This window comes from Limulus polyphemus, unplaced genomic scaffold, assembly GCF_000517525.1.
Source record: "Limulus polyphemus unplaced genomic scaffold, Limulus_polyphemus-2.1.2 Scaffold2266, whole genome shotgun sequence".
Classification (NCBI taxonomy): Eukaryota; Metazoa; Arthropoda; class Merostomata; order Xiphosura; family Limulidae; genus Limulus; species Limulus polyphemus.
In genome coordinates, this window is record NW_013667876.1 from 39,187 (window position 1) to 55,493 (window position 16,307).

Below are 16,307 nucleotides of genomic sequence, written 5' to 3' on the forward strand. Positions count from 1 at the left end.
ATCCAGCACCTTGATGCTCACAAGGGTTTACTGAGATGCAGAATCTATGACAAAGTTGCACCCTTGGCCATCCAGCTTCCCAGTCACGTAGATACTATGTGTGCTTGCCATTTTACACTTAGCTGTTGGGACTTTAACGATGGAGGTTGGTGGGCATCCCTTAGCACCAACCACTACTGGTTTCCCGAAGCTGACTTGTTGCTGGTATTTTTCTTACACTGGCTCCTCAGATGTCCTTGCTCCCCACAGTTCCAACAGCCTTTCTGGGTATCAGCCTTTCCTGCTGTATCATCTCCCCTGTGCTGAAGTTTCCAGCATTGAGCTCTCTTGTGCCCAGGTTTGTTACAGTGCCAGCAAAGTCCCTCAAACTTCTCTGAAAGCTGACCTTTTCTGGCCTTGAATCCAGATGACTGTACCAACCTTGGTACCCCTGTTCCGGACTTAACATAGGATTCAAATTCGAGAGCTCTGGCCATTGCATCCTGCATGGTAGAGGGGTGTGCTTGCTTCACTTGTATCTTAAGTTATGGACTGTCCAAGTCATCTACGAACTGATCCCTCAGCAACAACTTGAGGAGATCGGGTGGTGCAGTTGGGTAGGCATTGTGTGCCATGCTTTCCAAGTCTTGTGCCAGCTCTTGCAGGTTCTCCCCTTTAGGACGGATTCTCGTCCTAAACCTTGCCCTGTAGACTTCTGACTGATTCTAGAGCACTGGTAGAGGCTCTGGAACTCAGGTACGGAACCCCTATCTTGTTCCTTCATGAATACCCTAGCATTTACTAGATAGGGTAGTCTGGTATATATATAAGAGGATGACAACGTGACGCGAGAATGTAATGTGTGTGAAGGTAATGAGTAATTGAACTACAGCCACAGGAATTCGATGGGAAGGCACCGTGGGAAGCATATAGAGCACAATTTGAGCTATTGGCAGAGATGAATGGATGGACAGAGGAGCAGAAAGCTGTATACCTGGCAACGAGCTTGAAGGGACAACCACTGGAAATACTTGGACAGTTGACAGCAGCCGACAGACACAACTACTTCTAGAAACTAGAGGGCGCCACAGTAGTCATGTGACTCGCTGACGCAACAATATATTATCTGCTTGACTGAATGATTCAACAATAAAATCCACCATTCTTTAACTTGTACGTTCTCTTTAATGTTGGCTTTGTGCTAATTCTCTATATACATATTGGTAAAGTATTTTGAGCAAAACATACTGGAAAAAATTAATAACACGATAAAATTAAAATAATCTTTGCATTTTCACTCATCCATTTCCCTTGCTAAGTTGAAGTCACGTGACGCTTGTAACACGTAATGCATCTTCTTGAAAGATTGGGGAACATCACGAATAATCCAGTATTTGCTAGGCGCCCTCTATTCTTGTATATAAGTGAGCCAGACAATTAATTGGGGTGGTATAGCGGACAGAGAGATTGAAGATATAGACGGACAATTGAGTCACGCGCGCGGTAGTAAGTAAAGTGCGTGAATCGTTCGTTGAAGCGTGTGTTTAAGTGACTGTAAATTAAGTGTATTGCAAAGTTGTATTGAGAAAGAATAAACTAGTTTTATTTAAGAATGGACTTGAATCGCTGAAGTTTCTCGGGAAGAATTTCTACCGGAAATTATCAAATGGGCAGAGATGTAACAATAGGTTAACTTAGTTTCAGATATTTTTGTACTAATATTATTCTAATAGGTTTGGTTTCCTTTTGTACAATGACAACACAAAGGTATTACAACTACTGCTCATCATTTCATATGTTGGGAATAGGATTTAAGGTTAAGTCCATGAAAAAGTCAAGTGAGCCCGCAAAAACAGGAGGTTTGTTGATCTTGTTTGCAGGTGTGACTATATGGGCAACAAAGAATGAGACAGAACAGAGATTTCATGTAGAATACAAATGCTTAACAAAAGTAACTACAGTTTAAAATACAAAAAACAGTACCCTATTATACATCTCAAGGTAAAACCACAAATTACAACAGGGCAATTGATCATGTAGGTGTAACAAAAAACTAGTGCAACTAACAGGAGTGCTTAAGACTATTAAACCAAAAGCCCCTGCTAGCATGTTTTCTCACCACTGTAACCTAAACTAGCATACAACTGAAATTTACCCTATGGGTAAGAGAGTGTCCTAAGTTAATATGAATCTACAGAGCCAATCTGATAAAAACAAAACAACAGAAAATAATGCTATATTCATTAAACAAATTCACTGTTCACTCAAACTTACACTTACTTAATTAATCAACTTAACTTGTGGCCTAAAAACGTATTTCCAATAGGTACTTACCTCCTCCCACAAGCCTTCTCCTCCCGTTGGTTGGAATTACGATATTCCAACATGTCTCTTATGTAAATCATCGTGCATCATCTCTTAACCAATAGCAGTATGATATGCTCACGTGACACATGTAACTCCCTCTACACTTTTCTACCGAACCTTCACTTCGAAGTTTGGCAGAGGGTATGAGCACTGGAGAGTGGGGATAAAGTGTTAGAGCATTAAGTATCTATCAGAAATACATTTTCAGTATCGGAAAATTATAAATTCCGATACGATACTTATTTACTTTGACAAGAATAGCTAGAATCCAACATTGAGAAGGAGGAGGGAATGGAAGAAGTACCCCGAAACCATCCGAAGGATACCCCTTACAATGAGAGATATGGGTCCGAAGATTAGAAGAGGGAAAATGCACTACTTTTGAGCCAGGTATACTTATTGCCCATATGTGGAACATGTAAGACACAAGGGTGGAACTTGAGATTTGTAAAGGGGATAGGGCACAGTGAACTGTATGTGGTAAGTCAAGTACATCCAAAAACTCTTTGCAGGGTACCGACATCCACACAAAGGTAGAAAGAAGTCTTCCAATCAAAGAGGTGAACTGGAATTTCGATAACCCAACTCCATTGTTTAGGCAAATGGTATCAGGAGGCCACATCATACCATAAGGTGATGGCTCAATTCTCATATTTGTGTAAATGGTATCAGGAGGCCACGTCATCCAGGAAGGTGATGGCTCAACACCAATGACTGTATAGATGGTATTAGGAGGCTACGTTATCGAGTAAGATGACAGCTCGACTTTCCTGCAGGCCACTTTTCATCTACACCAGCAGAACACCACTGCCCTACTCTCGACTGAATGGTTCTAGCCCTTTCTTTGTGGAAATCTTTCAGGAAAGTGCCTCCATGGTCAACCATCCCAGCATATCTATAGTGCTCACTTTTGAAGCCCTCTTTAAATCAATGGTTTGTAACAAATTAATTTTGGAAAGTTTCTTCAAAATCTTTCTGTCAAACCCAAACTTGCAATATGTTGTGGTCTAGTTATGTTTCCCAGTCATTCTAAAGTGACAAACTCTTCCAATAATCCCTTGACAATATCAAAGGAATCTGCAGCCATAAGAGACAGTATCAATTTATCATCCTGGACTTAACTGAGAAAGGGTTTGATTTCTCTAGCAACTGAAAGAAAACACTGTAGTTTGTGGATGAAGAAATGCAAAGTTATAATTTTCTTACGCTGAAAATGTATTCCGAAAACACACTTGCCCCTTCTCACATAATAGCTTTTCTCATTCAGTGCTGCTCCCTATATGCATACATTTTCTCTCGCCATTAACCTTGATAGTCCTACCTACCCTACGTTTTTAATGTAGTACAGTTGTGCTGTAGCATGCAAATAAGCATGTGACAACCTTCCACTAATAGGGTGCAACACACTCTCCTAGAACAGCTGGCTCTCTTTATACTGCAGAACCAAATCTTCTTTCGAGATTAAGAAAACAAACGGAGCACTGGAAGGGTGGGAAGAGGTAAGAATCTATTTGAAATACATTTTCAGTGTAGGAATATTATAACTTCCAATACAATACTTTACTTCTTCTTCCATTATAGCTAGCATCCCATATTGACAGGGTGTAGGGACTGGTGGAAAATTTACCTAGATAAACACCTTTCAGAAAGCATTTGAAGAATGCCCGTTGAATGTGACATATCTTGGTACGGGAACACACCCATGCAAGACCACATAACTTCTGAACCTAGTATACTCTTTGTCCATTGTGAAAATATGTGTTATAGATTTGGGCAGAAAAGGAGCACATCCATACTCAATTGTACATGTCAAATGATGTAGAGTGACTAGAGCATCAGACTGTAATCGATGAGTAAACTCCAGCTCAAAGCCTGGCAGCATAGGGTATTTATCCTCCACTCCACACTAGTAGGATGGTCCCTGCTGTTTTCACCTCAAAACAAGGAAACAGAATGGAAAATGGTTTCTTTTCTGCCGATCCAGTCAGGGCCTGTGTGTGCAGACCCAGTACACAACCAACACCAGTCCACCTGGAAACCTGGCATACAGGGAATGGTAAGACAGGTAAATGCAATGTGGTGGTTCACTTAAATCTAAAATCAGGTAGCATTGGGAATTTATCATCCAGTTGGTGGTAGAATGAGGGTTCCCTACCAACCAGATGTATGGGGACTTATGTTGGTTCAGCTCTAATCCAAAACCATACTACCTGGGAAGTGACATTCAGGCAGCAGTAAAATGAGGTGTCCCAGCCAGAGGGGTAAACTGCATTTTTGTGTATCATCTCTAGTCTATAACCAGGTAGCATTGGGTATTTCTTCTGATACACAGTAGTAGGAGGATTCATAACATCTAAATTGACAGAACATCACTGCCCTACACTCAAGTGAATGGGATTGAGCACACTCAGAAAGTTGCCCTACATGGTCCACCATCAAAGTGGCTAGGAGCTTGCAAGTGGTAAGAACGCCCATACTTCACTTTAAGAGAGAGAGAGGAACAATTAGATGGGGAGTCTGGAGAAATGCAACACTGGAGAAAGTGCAATGGGTGACCATAAAACCATATTTTTAAAAACAGGGTGACCCCAATTTATTCAAACAGGATTGGAGGGATGGGCAGTTATTTCAATACTGCTTTACTCATGATAGTTCATGAGTTGGTATTGTCGGAAATAGACGTATTTATGAAGCAAAACACTTAGAGTAAACGTTAACAGTCTTGTGGAACACCTCCTCTCAACAGTGGGTGTTATAGACCTCAAAGGCCATACAGTGTAGATTTATGGATTAGTATACCAGGACAGCCACCACTTGCCACAGAGCAGGACCAAACATGTAAAATAGTGACCCTGTAAAATAAATAAAGAAATATAAAAACGTACCCACTCTAAAGCAGTATTAAGTATCCAGATGAGGAGGAGACAGCCACATGATAAAGGTAAATAGAGATGAAGGTGTTTAGTGTGTTCCACATGCCAGCCCAGATTATTTCTCCAATGGACAATGGAAATGGACAGCCAAGGCAAAGGTAAAGTGCTGGATCTGATGAGTGAACAATTTGGAAATATATTGGGAGTCAGAAGACCCTTGTCCAAGAATAATCCCGTAAAGGTGTTCGGGGAAATATCACAGTTAGAGGAAGGGTTCCAATGGATAAACACATTGGAACCACAGAAAGAAGCTGTGCAGGCATTATAGCACTGGAGATCATGAATAGGACATAAAAGATGATCCAGATCAGAGTGAAAATACAAATGGAAAATGGAAGGTTGGGAAATTGGTGTTAATGTAACATCACCCAACATCTTGTTGAAATATATAACAACTGCAGTCTGGATAAAGAGAACATATGTGATAAAAGACATGTGATACATTGAGGATGAAAATATCTGACTGACGACAACCACAGGAAAAGTAGCAAAAAATAGATTTTCAAGGATAAATGGTATAAGGAACTGGTAGCCAAGGATTCGAAAGGAGAACGACATTGAGGTCCCAATCTGGAAAGGCATAAGACGAGGAGGGCAAATGAGACAAAAGGAGTGAAGCCAAAGGGAGAGGACCAGATAGGAAAATACTACGGAAATGGGGGAAACAGGAGGTATTTGATAAGGCTGTCCTATAATCAGCAATGGTAGATATGAAAGAACCAATGCTGATCAGTCAGGTAAAATATTGAGAGACATGAGGAACACTAAGAAGGGAAGAGGGGTAACCATGGTGCTGAGATCAATGGTGAAAAACACCCTATTATCTCTGATTCACCATTAAGGAGGAAGGACAAACTGAATGGAAAGAAGGGAAGCTACACATATGGAGAATCCAAACCATCTTGCAAGGGACCATACAAATGCTATTTGTGAAGCCAGAGTGGGGTGATGGCAGGATGATACACTGGTGACTGAAGTTGTCGAAGGAGGAAGTGGGAAAGCAGAAGTGGTAATGGAGGTACTGACTGAAGATAGGTAAGGACTGGAAACCAAGGTTGGGCAGGCCAGAAAGCAGCAATGAGAAAGACCCAACACAGAGTGAAATGGATAATGAATAAAACTCGAGAAAGAAGATGGATAGGAGAATAGACATAAAGGTAGAGGTTGGACCAAATCTTACTGAAGTCATCTACCACCAAACCCAAAGGAATTGGAATCGGGAACCAAAAAAGGGTATAGCTAGTAATTGAGAGGGGTGGCAAATGTGTACAGAAGAACAGTACCTCACTGGTCGCACAACCATCAAAACACCTCAGGATTGAGGAGTTATTCAGTGGGAAGAATCTTGTTGGGGTGAGACAATTGATCTATAACAAGATCCAGAGCACCTGGCACATGACACGTCAGTAGGTGTGTGTGATGTGAATGGGCCCAGAATAGGAGTTCTAATGTTTGAAAACAAAACAAACGTGAATGGGTGCCCCTTGTCAACTGATATGAGAAAATGGTAAAATTGTCGAAACTGATCATGACCACTTTGCCTCATATTAAAGGAAGGAAATGATCCAAAGCCTGATGAATGGCGAGAACCTTCAGCATATTGATGTGCATAGTTATGGTTAAATGTGCTCCAATCTTGCTCGAATCTACAGGATAGTCACCAGTACCATTGATAGTGGGAGGACTAGCAATGGACAATTTGATGGCTAGACGCAAGAAAGAAGAAGAGGCAAAGAACAAAAGGAGTAGGGTGGGAAACCGGACAGGGAGAAGGTGATGGCTGCAATAGGCGAAAAACCAAGGATGAAAGGGAAGTGTGATGTCTGTACAATGATGAAACCACAAAAGTGAAATGTTGATTAGAATAAATAGTTCTTTTATAATTATCTGGAGTATACAGGTCGTTTTATTATAACCTTTTTTATCAAAATGTGCAAACCCGTCCATTATGCACTACAAATGTTTAGATCCAAGCAATGTGTTGTTGTTAGTGGTAGAGCAAATAGGATTTCAGGTTGTAAAGTCTGAAGAGGTTATAATTTCATTTTATAGGTCATTGGCTAAACCATATTTGGAGGGCTCTAAAATAGCTTTCTCTTGAAAAAAGAACAGTAGAGGGTGAATAATCGGGATGTTTAATATTCTCAAGTGAATTGAAAGTGTTTGTGCATCATCTTCTGTCATACTTAATGGTGAAAATAGTAGGACTAGGGGACATAAATATAAACCATAGCAGAGTAGGAGTCATCTTTAGCTAAGACAGTTTAATTTTTCTAATGAAACAAACTAACACAGAATTAAACAATGAAACAAATTTACACAGAATTAAACAATGAAACAAACTAACACAGAATTAAACAATGAAACAAACTAACACAGGGATTTAGAATTTCCAAGACGGGGATATCTTTACAAATAATGACATTGGAAACAAAGGGATGTGGATCAACTTGAAGTACCATGATAATTAAAAAAAGAGACATGAAAAAAGTCGTAGCCCAGCCGTAGTAAGCAACATGCTTCGTATTGTAATAGATGAGAATCCACGAACACAACAGTCAGTGGCAAGTACCTTCCACATACACTAGGCAATGTTACGCAACACAATCAAGAAATACTTCTGTTTGAAACATTAACACAAGCCACATGTACACAAGTTGGTTTCACGATATGTTCATTCAACCATCGCAAACCTCAAGTAGCTGAAGAATGAAACGGACGCATCACCTACAGACTTCTGTGCGAGCGGACTGTTGAAACTGGCGTTGGGAAATCGTTGTCCTCGTACACTAGTTCGCTTATGAAAAGCATGCAAGGAGGAGTGCTGTGCTTGGTACATGGCAACCTTACGATGGGTCTTTTTGCAATGGAAACTATCCTATAGGACTATTTCAAGATGTGCTGTCGCCATGAACCGTAACAACGTGGTGAAGCTCCAAAACCATTTTAGCATAACGTACCCAAACCTCGGTATTGTTGTGTGTGTTTTATATTTCTGAAAGGCTGATCATTTGATTGTTTTTCTAGCAAAATATTACCCCAAGAAATGTATTAAACTCAATTAATGTCTAAGCTGTTTGATGTCACCAGGTTTACGTTAACTGAGAGATAAGGTTAAGGAAATTAAACATGTTTCAGGGATTATATAAAATTTCCAACCCACACGATGTAATGAAAGCTACTTAATGATGCAGATGCTACTATAAACATGGTTAAAATTGTATTATTAGTTACTGAGATCATGGTCGTTAATTACTGGCTTTGTAAACACTGTTACTGAAACTTACAATACATATTTATTTTACAAGTATAAATGATACACTTTCTGAAACATCCTTTGTTTTTGTTGTAAACTATACGGATGGCTGTGAAGACATCAAAGCACTGAAATAATATCTTGAAGTGTATACATTATTGTGGTTGACGTTAATTAATATTTCTGTAATAAGGTTCTAAACCAAACTATTTATTTTCACTTGGTCAGTTTTATACTTTTTCTGTTTCTTGGTCATTGAACTGTTTATTTTTTATATGTGAAGTAATGTTTATAAGGACCCATTTTTCGGTATCTTTATCTTAGTCTTAGCGTTCTGGCTGGACAGCGTTAATGCTCTTATGTGATACGTGTAAATGTTTTTATCCTTTCTCACTCATTCAGTCAGCTGTTGTGGTGAAACGTGAGCTCTCATCCCAGCTGCCCGGCGGAATGTTGCCATAGCAACCAAGCTTGTGAATCAGGCACCCTTCCTCCCGTGTGAACGCTGCTTCTTTTTGCCTAGTGAGGAATAGTTTAAACATGTTTCTACCTAAAAAGTGTTGCTCGTGTCTTTGCTAGGCCAATCAAAATTAAGCTTGAAGTTCACACTTAAAAACAATTCATGTGATTGGCCACTCGTACGTGACTAAGAATTCAGCATCTTACCATCCCACATGTGTGGATGAGATTATATAATAACATGTTATCACTTGTTCGCATTTAAAACGTCTTCATTGAGTCGCAATCGTAGCAATTAAACCCACACGCTTACCTGATTAAAGGTCAAGATACCTGTTCTCTTTTGGTGACTCATGGGTAAGTTATAAAAGCCGCTATGTATCTATTTCTTGCACTGGAGGTTGATTATATGTTTCGCATTAATAGGAAAGTCTTTAACTCCTCCAGTTTAAGAAAATCATATACATTTTTATAGGAACGAGGCACTTTTCTTTAATTGCTTGAAATGATGAAAAATGTGTTGTTTTCTGTGAGAGTATGTTTATTTCTACTGTTCAGTCAACATTTTATTTTTTGTATTTATATGTATAATAGAACACGTAATCGCAGTAATTCGATGTTGAAAATATTAGTGGGCTATAATTTTTTTGCAAGTCCTTAGGGACCCTTGCCTTAGTTTAAAAACATTTTTGAATAGTTTGTTTTCTTTAAAGACGCTAACTACTTTTGAAAGATCAGTCATTGAAAGAACGAATTAATTCTGTCAATTAAAAAGCATTTTAATGTATAACCATTTAGCAGAAGTGCTTTAAAAATTACTTTTAAGTTAATGTTCTAGCATACATTTTTCCAATATTTTCATGGCGTCCTTTTTTTAAAGATTACATCTTCATGGTTCACCAAATAGCTGAATGAGTGTTTGTTTGTATCTCAATAATTTCTGTATTTACATTTTAGGAAGCAAAAATAACTAGAACACATTGCATTAACACTGCAAGATTAAACCACTTCTACATACGAAGCATTTGTATCCATAGTCTTCAAAGATATATAACAGTTAGCTATTTTCTTTATTTTTCATGGGAATTGCAGGCTTTACAGGGAAAACAGTGCATACACTAGTGACTATTATCATAGTTATTACTTTAGTAAATCCATTTTACAAGCTACACTGGATTGTCTATTTTATTACACTTTCCAGCAGTATACGTTTCTATGATATGTTGTTTTCAGTTGATACTTAAATATCACTGCAAGTTCAACTAATCCTTTTTCTCCCTATTTGCCGCTATTGAGCAGCAAAGCAAAGCCATGCGGAAAAACCTAATATGCAGGTAAAACAAACTCCGTGATACTGTGCACCGACAAAAAAGAAATGGAATTTTTAATATGAACGACATATTTTGCGCACGTGGGCCAAACTTTTAGGTTAGAATCTCTTAGCAATGGCATGATTATGGGGAGAAAGAGGAGACAGATGCTCTCCTCCCCCACATTAAAAATATTTTGGCAAGTGAGAAATAAAACGGTCGTATAATCGTGAGTTTGTCTAAAATTGTAAGGAAGTTAGTCTGATATTCTTTGTACATTTTCTTGTACATTAAATATTCAATTTTGTGAAGTCTAACGTTGTTTATTAACATTTATTTACCTCCCTTACCAACATTTTAGTCCCAATTCCCGCCCACGTCCTACATGGTTCAGATATAGCTGTCACTTGTATTTATTGACCAGACGAAAGACAGTCAGACAGTAGCACATGCCGCCACAAAGGCTTTGTCCGGTTCTTTAAACTGAATAATGGGACTGAATTGATCACTTTTATAATGCACCCATAAATGAAACTGTAGAACGTGGTCAGTTGCATCAGGAATCGAACTTTGAACTGTTCGATCTGTAGCCCAACACGTTAATAACCAGGCTAGCTGAGAAAACAAAAAAAAATTAATGATTTGCACAAAAGTAAATTAACAAAAGTATAAAAATGATGAGACTTTGACACAAATAAATGTAAATAATTTTTACATGTATAGTTTATAAATTTTATTAAAATGCTTTTGTTTAATTTTTCCTTTCTTCGATAATCAAAGTTACCCTTTGAACGCTTCTTTTCGAGTTTTAAGGCTATCTTAGAATTTTATTGAGACAAACGCTTTCATAAATATAACAGACTAATTAAAGCTATTTTGTGGAATATTTGATTAGATGAGAAATCTTTGAAACATAAAACTATATAAGTGACAAAAACGAAATGAATTCTAATTTTGATTAAACTCAAATCGTTTCATTACTACTTGATTACATTACTGCTTTCTGTGTGTTCGTACTTGTGTAGTTATAGATGTTTATAAACAATGTTTACCTCCTTGATCAAGTGAAACAGGCTTAGCCGTATCTTTCATAAATAAAACGTTTTTATTAAAGAATCGCTTGTGCGATATGTTGGCTTTATCCTATGCCTGAAACATTTTGCATTAAAACTTATCTGTGTAATTGTAATTCTTCTTCTTCTACTGTTTTGTGTGTGTCATAATACAGTTAGAAAATTATTACTGGGCTACAGTCAAAAATAAAGCAGCTGCCGGATTTTCTTGCTGTTATCTCTTTCCGCCCACTTACACCAACATAAACAAACACATACTCATTTCTGCATCTTATTCGTTCGTTGATGATTTGTTGATGGTTTCCGGTATACTGGTGCCATTTTCAACCCCATAAAACGAAAATTTGAAATTTACGTAAGAAATCCAATTAATGTAAAACGTGTTTGATAAAATTTAAAAGTATTTTGTATAAACATATAAGTAATTAATATTAATGATCACATCAGTAGCTAACCATTTACGGAGTAAACTTTAAACCAAAATATTTACTTAATCATGAATCATCAAACTACTGGGTGTTTGTTTTGTATATATGTGTGTGTTGTATGGGGGAGTCTATTAAGTAAGTTTAATGTTTATGTATATTTAAGGCTATAAGTTTGTTTCACTTATTAGACACTCTTTAAAGGTTTAGCTTGGAAGTAGTGACATTTTTTGTAATTATCACATGGTGTAACAATCAAACTATAACAATATACAAAAATAATTGAAATAGTAAATCAAAATATTCTAGTAGTGGTACGAATCAAATGCTCTTGTTATGAATCTTAACTGACAAAGAACCTTCTGCAAAAGATACAATGCAAAGTAACCAACTGTTGCTTCAAATTTTTAAATTGATTATTATTTTTACTTGTTCCAGTTTCTACTATCGACTCTAGAAAGGTCACATCAAGCCGAGGTAAAAGGGTTGACAGAGAAGATACTACACTATCCTCAGTTCACGTGCTACCCACAATGCACTTAGATATTTTACCGTCCCCAGGAGCTGCCAGTGTAAGTTCTCCAGGTAGCCATACATTAACACTAAGCACCAATCCAAGTCCTAGTTGTTCTAGTTTCTCTGGTGAGCTGAGTACATCCTCATTTGTAACATCTCATCTTCATGGAGATTGTAACCAAAGCTTAGACAATTCTCCTTTCATGAACTCGTCTTCTAGTCACCAGCCAGTTATAGATTCACTCGTTAACTCCCTTGTTTCTGCGTCGGAAGGTATCCAGAACTTTGCTGAGACAAGTTCAGATAATTTCTTAAATTGTCAGGATACTGTTTTGGATTCTCTTCTTTCTGCTTCATCTTCAGACCAACTTTTTAATAGTGTTTCTGACTCCGATTTGATGATAACGACGACAGACTCGGGAAGTGTTCTTGGCCTTCCTGATATTCACTTTGGCACTCAAGAGCCTTCTGTTGATCAAAGTGACATTTCTTCAATCCTCCTACAACCACAAGAGCCGTTATTAACCAATCCTGTGCCTGATCCTGCTAACCCCATTTCTTCTGATCTACCACCGGCTGCAAGTAATACGACTGTGCCATATTTACCCTGCACATCAATTCAAGAAGTCAAGGAAGAAACCACCTGGAGCAGGTATTCAATTTTGCCCTCAGTTGGAAACATCCAAACAAATGCCAATGAGTTTGCTCTTCCATATCACAACGTGATGGCACCAAGCGGTGCTCTCTGTCAGTACTCTGGGACACAGAGCTCTTTATCAGGATTTCATTCGAGTTGTGCGGAAATGTACCCACCAACTTCTAATTTTGTCAGTCCTCGTCATTCTGCAAGGTCATCTTATTCAGGCCGTGGTTCACGTGCAACTGGAAAAAGAGCTTTGTCGATCTCTCCTTTGTCATCGGATGGGTTAGACTTGAATACTCTAATCAGGATATCTCCCACATCCCTGGTATTTCAATGGAATGGGTCTCGAAGTTCTTCAGCAAGTATGTCTCCTGCTTCTGGAGAAAGACATGGTTGTTACGGTCACTTGTCTGCCAGAAACAGCAGTAGCAGTCCACACTCAGGTTCTGGTTCTTCAGCTTACAGGATGAGCATCTCTTACACTCCACAAACAAATACCAGCGGCAAAGATGCTAAGGATGATGTATTGGACATCGATAGTCACTTCTTGGCCTGCCAAGATATGCAGAATCTTGAACAAGGAAATTACGCTTTGTCCGAAGAGTTTGCCGTGCCGGATCAAGTAATTATCCCACAAAATAATCTCCAGGTAGTGGAACAGCAAGATAATATGTTTAAAACTGAACAATATGATGGCGCTTGTATGTATTCTTCTTCCAATACAGCACCCTTTAGACTACCACCGCCACCTCCTCCACCCTTGCCGCCATTGTCAAATCGTCCTCCTCCTTCTTATGATCAACACATGGCCCGAAAAATTGCTTTACAAAAGAAAAGTTCTTCAGATAGCAGTCATCCGTCGAGCTATTCCAGCTTTGATAGCTCAGAAGGTGACCGAGTTGGCGAAGGTAACGACAGTGATCAGGGAGTCAAACAGCACCACGTTTGCAGGTGGATCGACTGCAGCGCAGTCTTCAGTGAACAAGAAGATTTAGTGAAACATATTGAGAAAGCCCACGTTGACCAAAGGAAAGGTGAAGACTTTACTTGCTTTTGGCAAGGATGTACACGTCGCTTTCGTCCCTTCAACGCTCGTTACAAACTGCTCATCCATATGCGAGTTCACTCTGGAGAAAAGCCCAACAAATGCAAGGTACGTTAATATTTTTTTTAAAAAATGACTGCGCTTCAAACAAAACAACAAGATTTGTGTGCTTCAGTTAAACATACTTCTTGTAAAACAGAATGTAAAACAAAAAAAAGGATTTCCGAAAATGTACCACCAACAACAATGCTAAATTGTCAAATTTAATCTAAAATAATTAAGAGGGATACACCTTTTCATCAGATGAAGAGACCAGTCAAATGGGCAATTTTTAACTCATTTTTTCTTTCATCTTAAACAGTGTTTTAGTTGTGAGATAAAACAAATAATAATATGATAATTATAATATTTGTAAATAATATTATTACGTATAAACGAGTAATTGGGAATTATAATGCAACAATAAATGATTATATCCAAAAATCTCTAAATTCTGTGGTAAGGCAATAGTTAAGAAAAGTTCACCACATTTGTTTATGATACCTAGTAAAAAATTCCCTTTGGTGTTTAATGCTGCAAATCATTTTATGGTATTTATCGTGTTATATTGTTTTTTTTACTCAACTCCGAATGTTTTTATGAATATTGGATGTCTTATTTTGTTTGCCATTCACGATATATTTATATCATGGGTTTAACACAAATAAATAATACTTATAGAAAACTTAAAATAAGATATTTAATATGTTCCACTAAAGTTCGCTAATGATTTTCAACAAGATCTGTATCCAAGAAATAACATATTTTATTAAAAAAAAAAGATTGATTAATGATTAATTTTATTGTGCCCAAATACATTTCTAACTTTTAAATTACATGTCCTTCTGAAGCTCATTTTTCTAATAAAGAGAGATATCATTCAATAATTTTAAATTAGTGTGTTTTTATAAAAATGTATCCAGTACCAATTTTTAAGCTATGCAAGATTTAAGTTATATCAAAAGTTTTAAAACTTTCACCTGATTCCGTGATATAAATATTAAAAAACAAACAAAAACCAACAACATCACATTGGTTACAGTCCTGTCCTGGAGATTTTTTTTGTATAAATGTTAGACGATGACGTTCCTATCAGCGTTTAAACGCGAGAGTCTAAATGAAAGCACGGTCACTTAGAAAGGACTGTTTCCCATGCTCCAGAACGGCGTGCTTAACATGTGGTGTCGATCATAGAAGAAATAGCCTGGTATGCTTGCATGGAGTGGTCAAAAAAAGATAAATTAATTTGCAGCTATTTGAGGTAGGAACATTATACACAGAAGCAGCTTCCTTGGTAGCTACGCTATCTTGTTATTTAGGATTTTTAAGTGTATACATACATACATACATATATTATTTTACATAACTAGTATTGTATGTTCGTCTGTACCAAGCAAGGTTCTTAGGGTGGTGATCTCACCCACCGGAAGTTAAATAAAAGAATTAAAGACGATATATAAGTAGAGAATGTAAGGTTATGATTTATGTCAGAAAGAGAAGACAGCCACGTTCAAATGGCCACACATTATTTGTGAACCAACAGTTGAGGAGGGGGAGAATTAAGGCGACGCTTGTATTTTGTTTCACCACTGTAGAGTCACAGGAACTTAGGCCTTCTTCTAGTTAAACAAGTGGCATTTAGAAAAACGACTTAATGAACATTTGTCAACATTAAAGTAGCATCTGATCGCAAGTCTGATGCTACTTGTGTTTCATAGTTCAACAAGTTGGTCAAGGTTGGTCTATTCACAAAGAAAGTCACGCCATTGTACCTTGTTGAGTTAAGACGTTAAGTGCCGTTATGTAACCAGTAGGTGGAAAGCGGTACTCATTTCCTGAGTAAATTCAAGGTTCTACTCCTTATTAAGCTAAAATGGTAGAGTGGGACTGGCGTGCTCCGTAGGTAGAAAGTGGCTATACAATTCCTGAGTACATTCAAGGTTCTACTCCTTATCAAGCTGAAATAGTAGGTACGATAGGTAGAGTGGGACTGCAGTGCTCCGTAGGTAAAAAGCGGTACTCATTTCCTGAGTAAATTCAAGGTTCTACTCCTTATCAAGCTGAAATAGTAGGTACGATAGGTAGAGTGGGACTGGCGTGTTCCGTAGGTAAAAAGCGGTACTCATTTCCTGAGTAAATTCAAGGTTCTACTCCTTATTAAGCTAAAATGGTAGGTACTATAGGTAGAGTGGGACTGGCGTGTTCCGTAGGTAGAAAGCGGCTACACAATTCCTGAGTAAATTCAAGGTTCTACTCCTTATT

The 16,307-nt window shown here is 38.0% G+C and overlaps 1 protein-coding gene across 5 annotated transcripts in view; it reads left to right on the forward strand.

Annotated features, from left to right (window-relative positions):
* Nucleotides 1-16,307, forward strand: part of LOC106466464 (zinc finger protein GLIS3-like) — an 81,841-nt gene that overhangs the window by 31,268 nt on the left and 34,266 nt on the right. For all 5 annotated transcript variants that reach the window (XR_002612207.1, XR_002612209.1, XR_002612206.1 and 2 more), the window contains exon 3: nucleotides 12,241-14,114. Coding sequence is in view for 1 of the 5 variants with exons in the window: in XM_022394474.1 (XP_022250182.1) it covers nucleotides 12,241-14,114 (1,874 nt within the window). In the remaining 4 variants the exon portion in view is untranslated. The remainder of the gene's footprint in view (nucleotides 1-12,240; nucleotides 14,115-16,307) is intronic.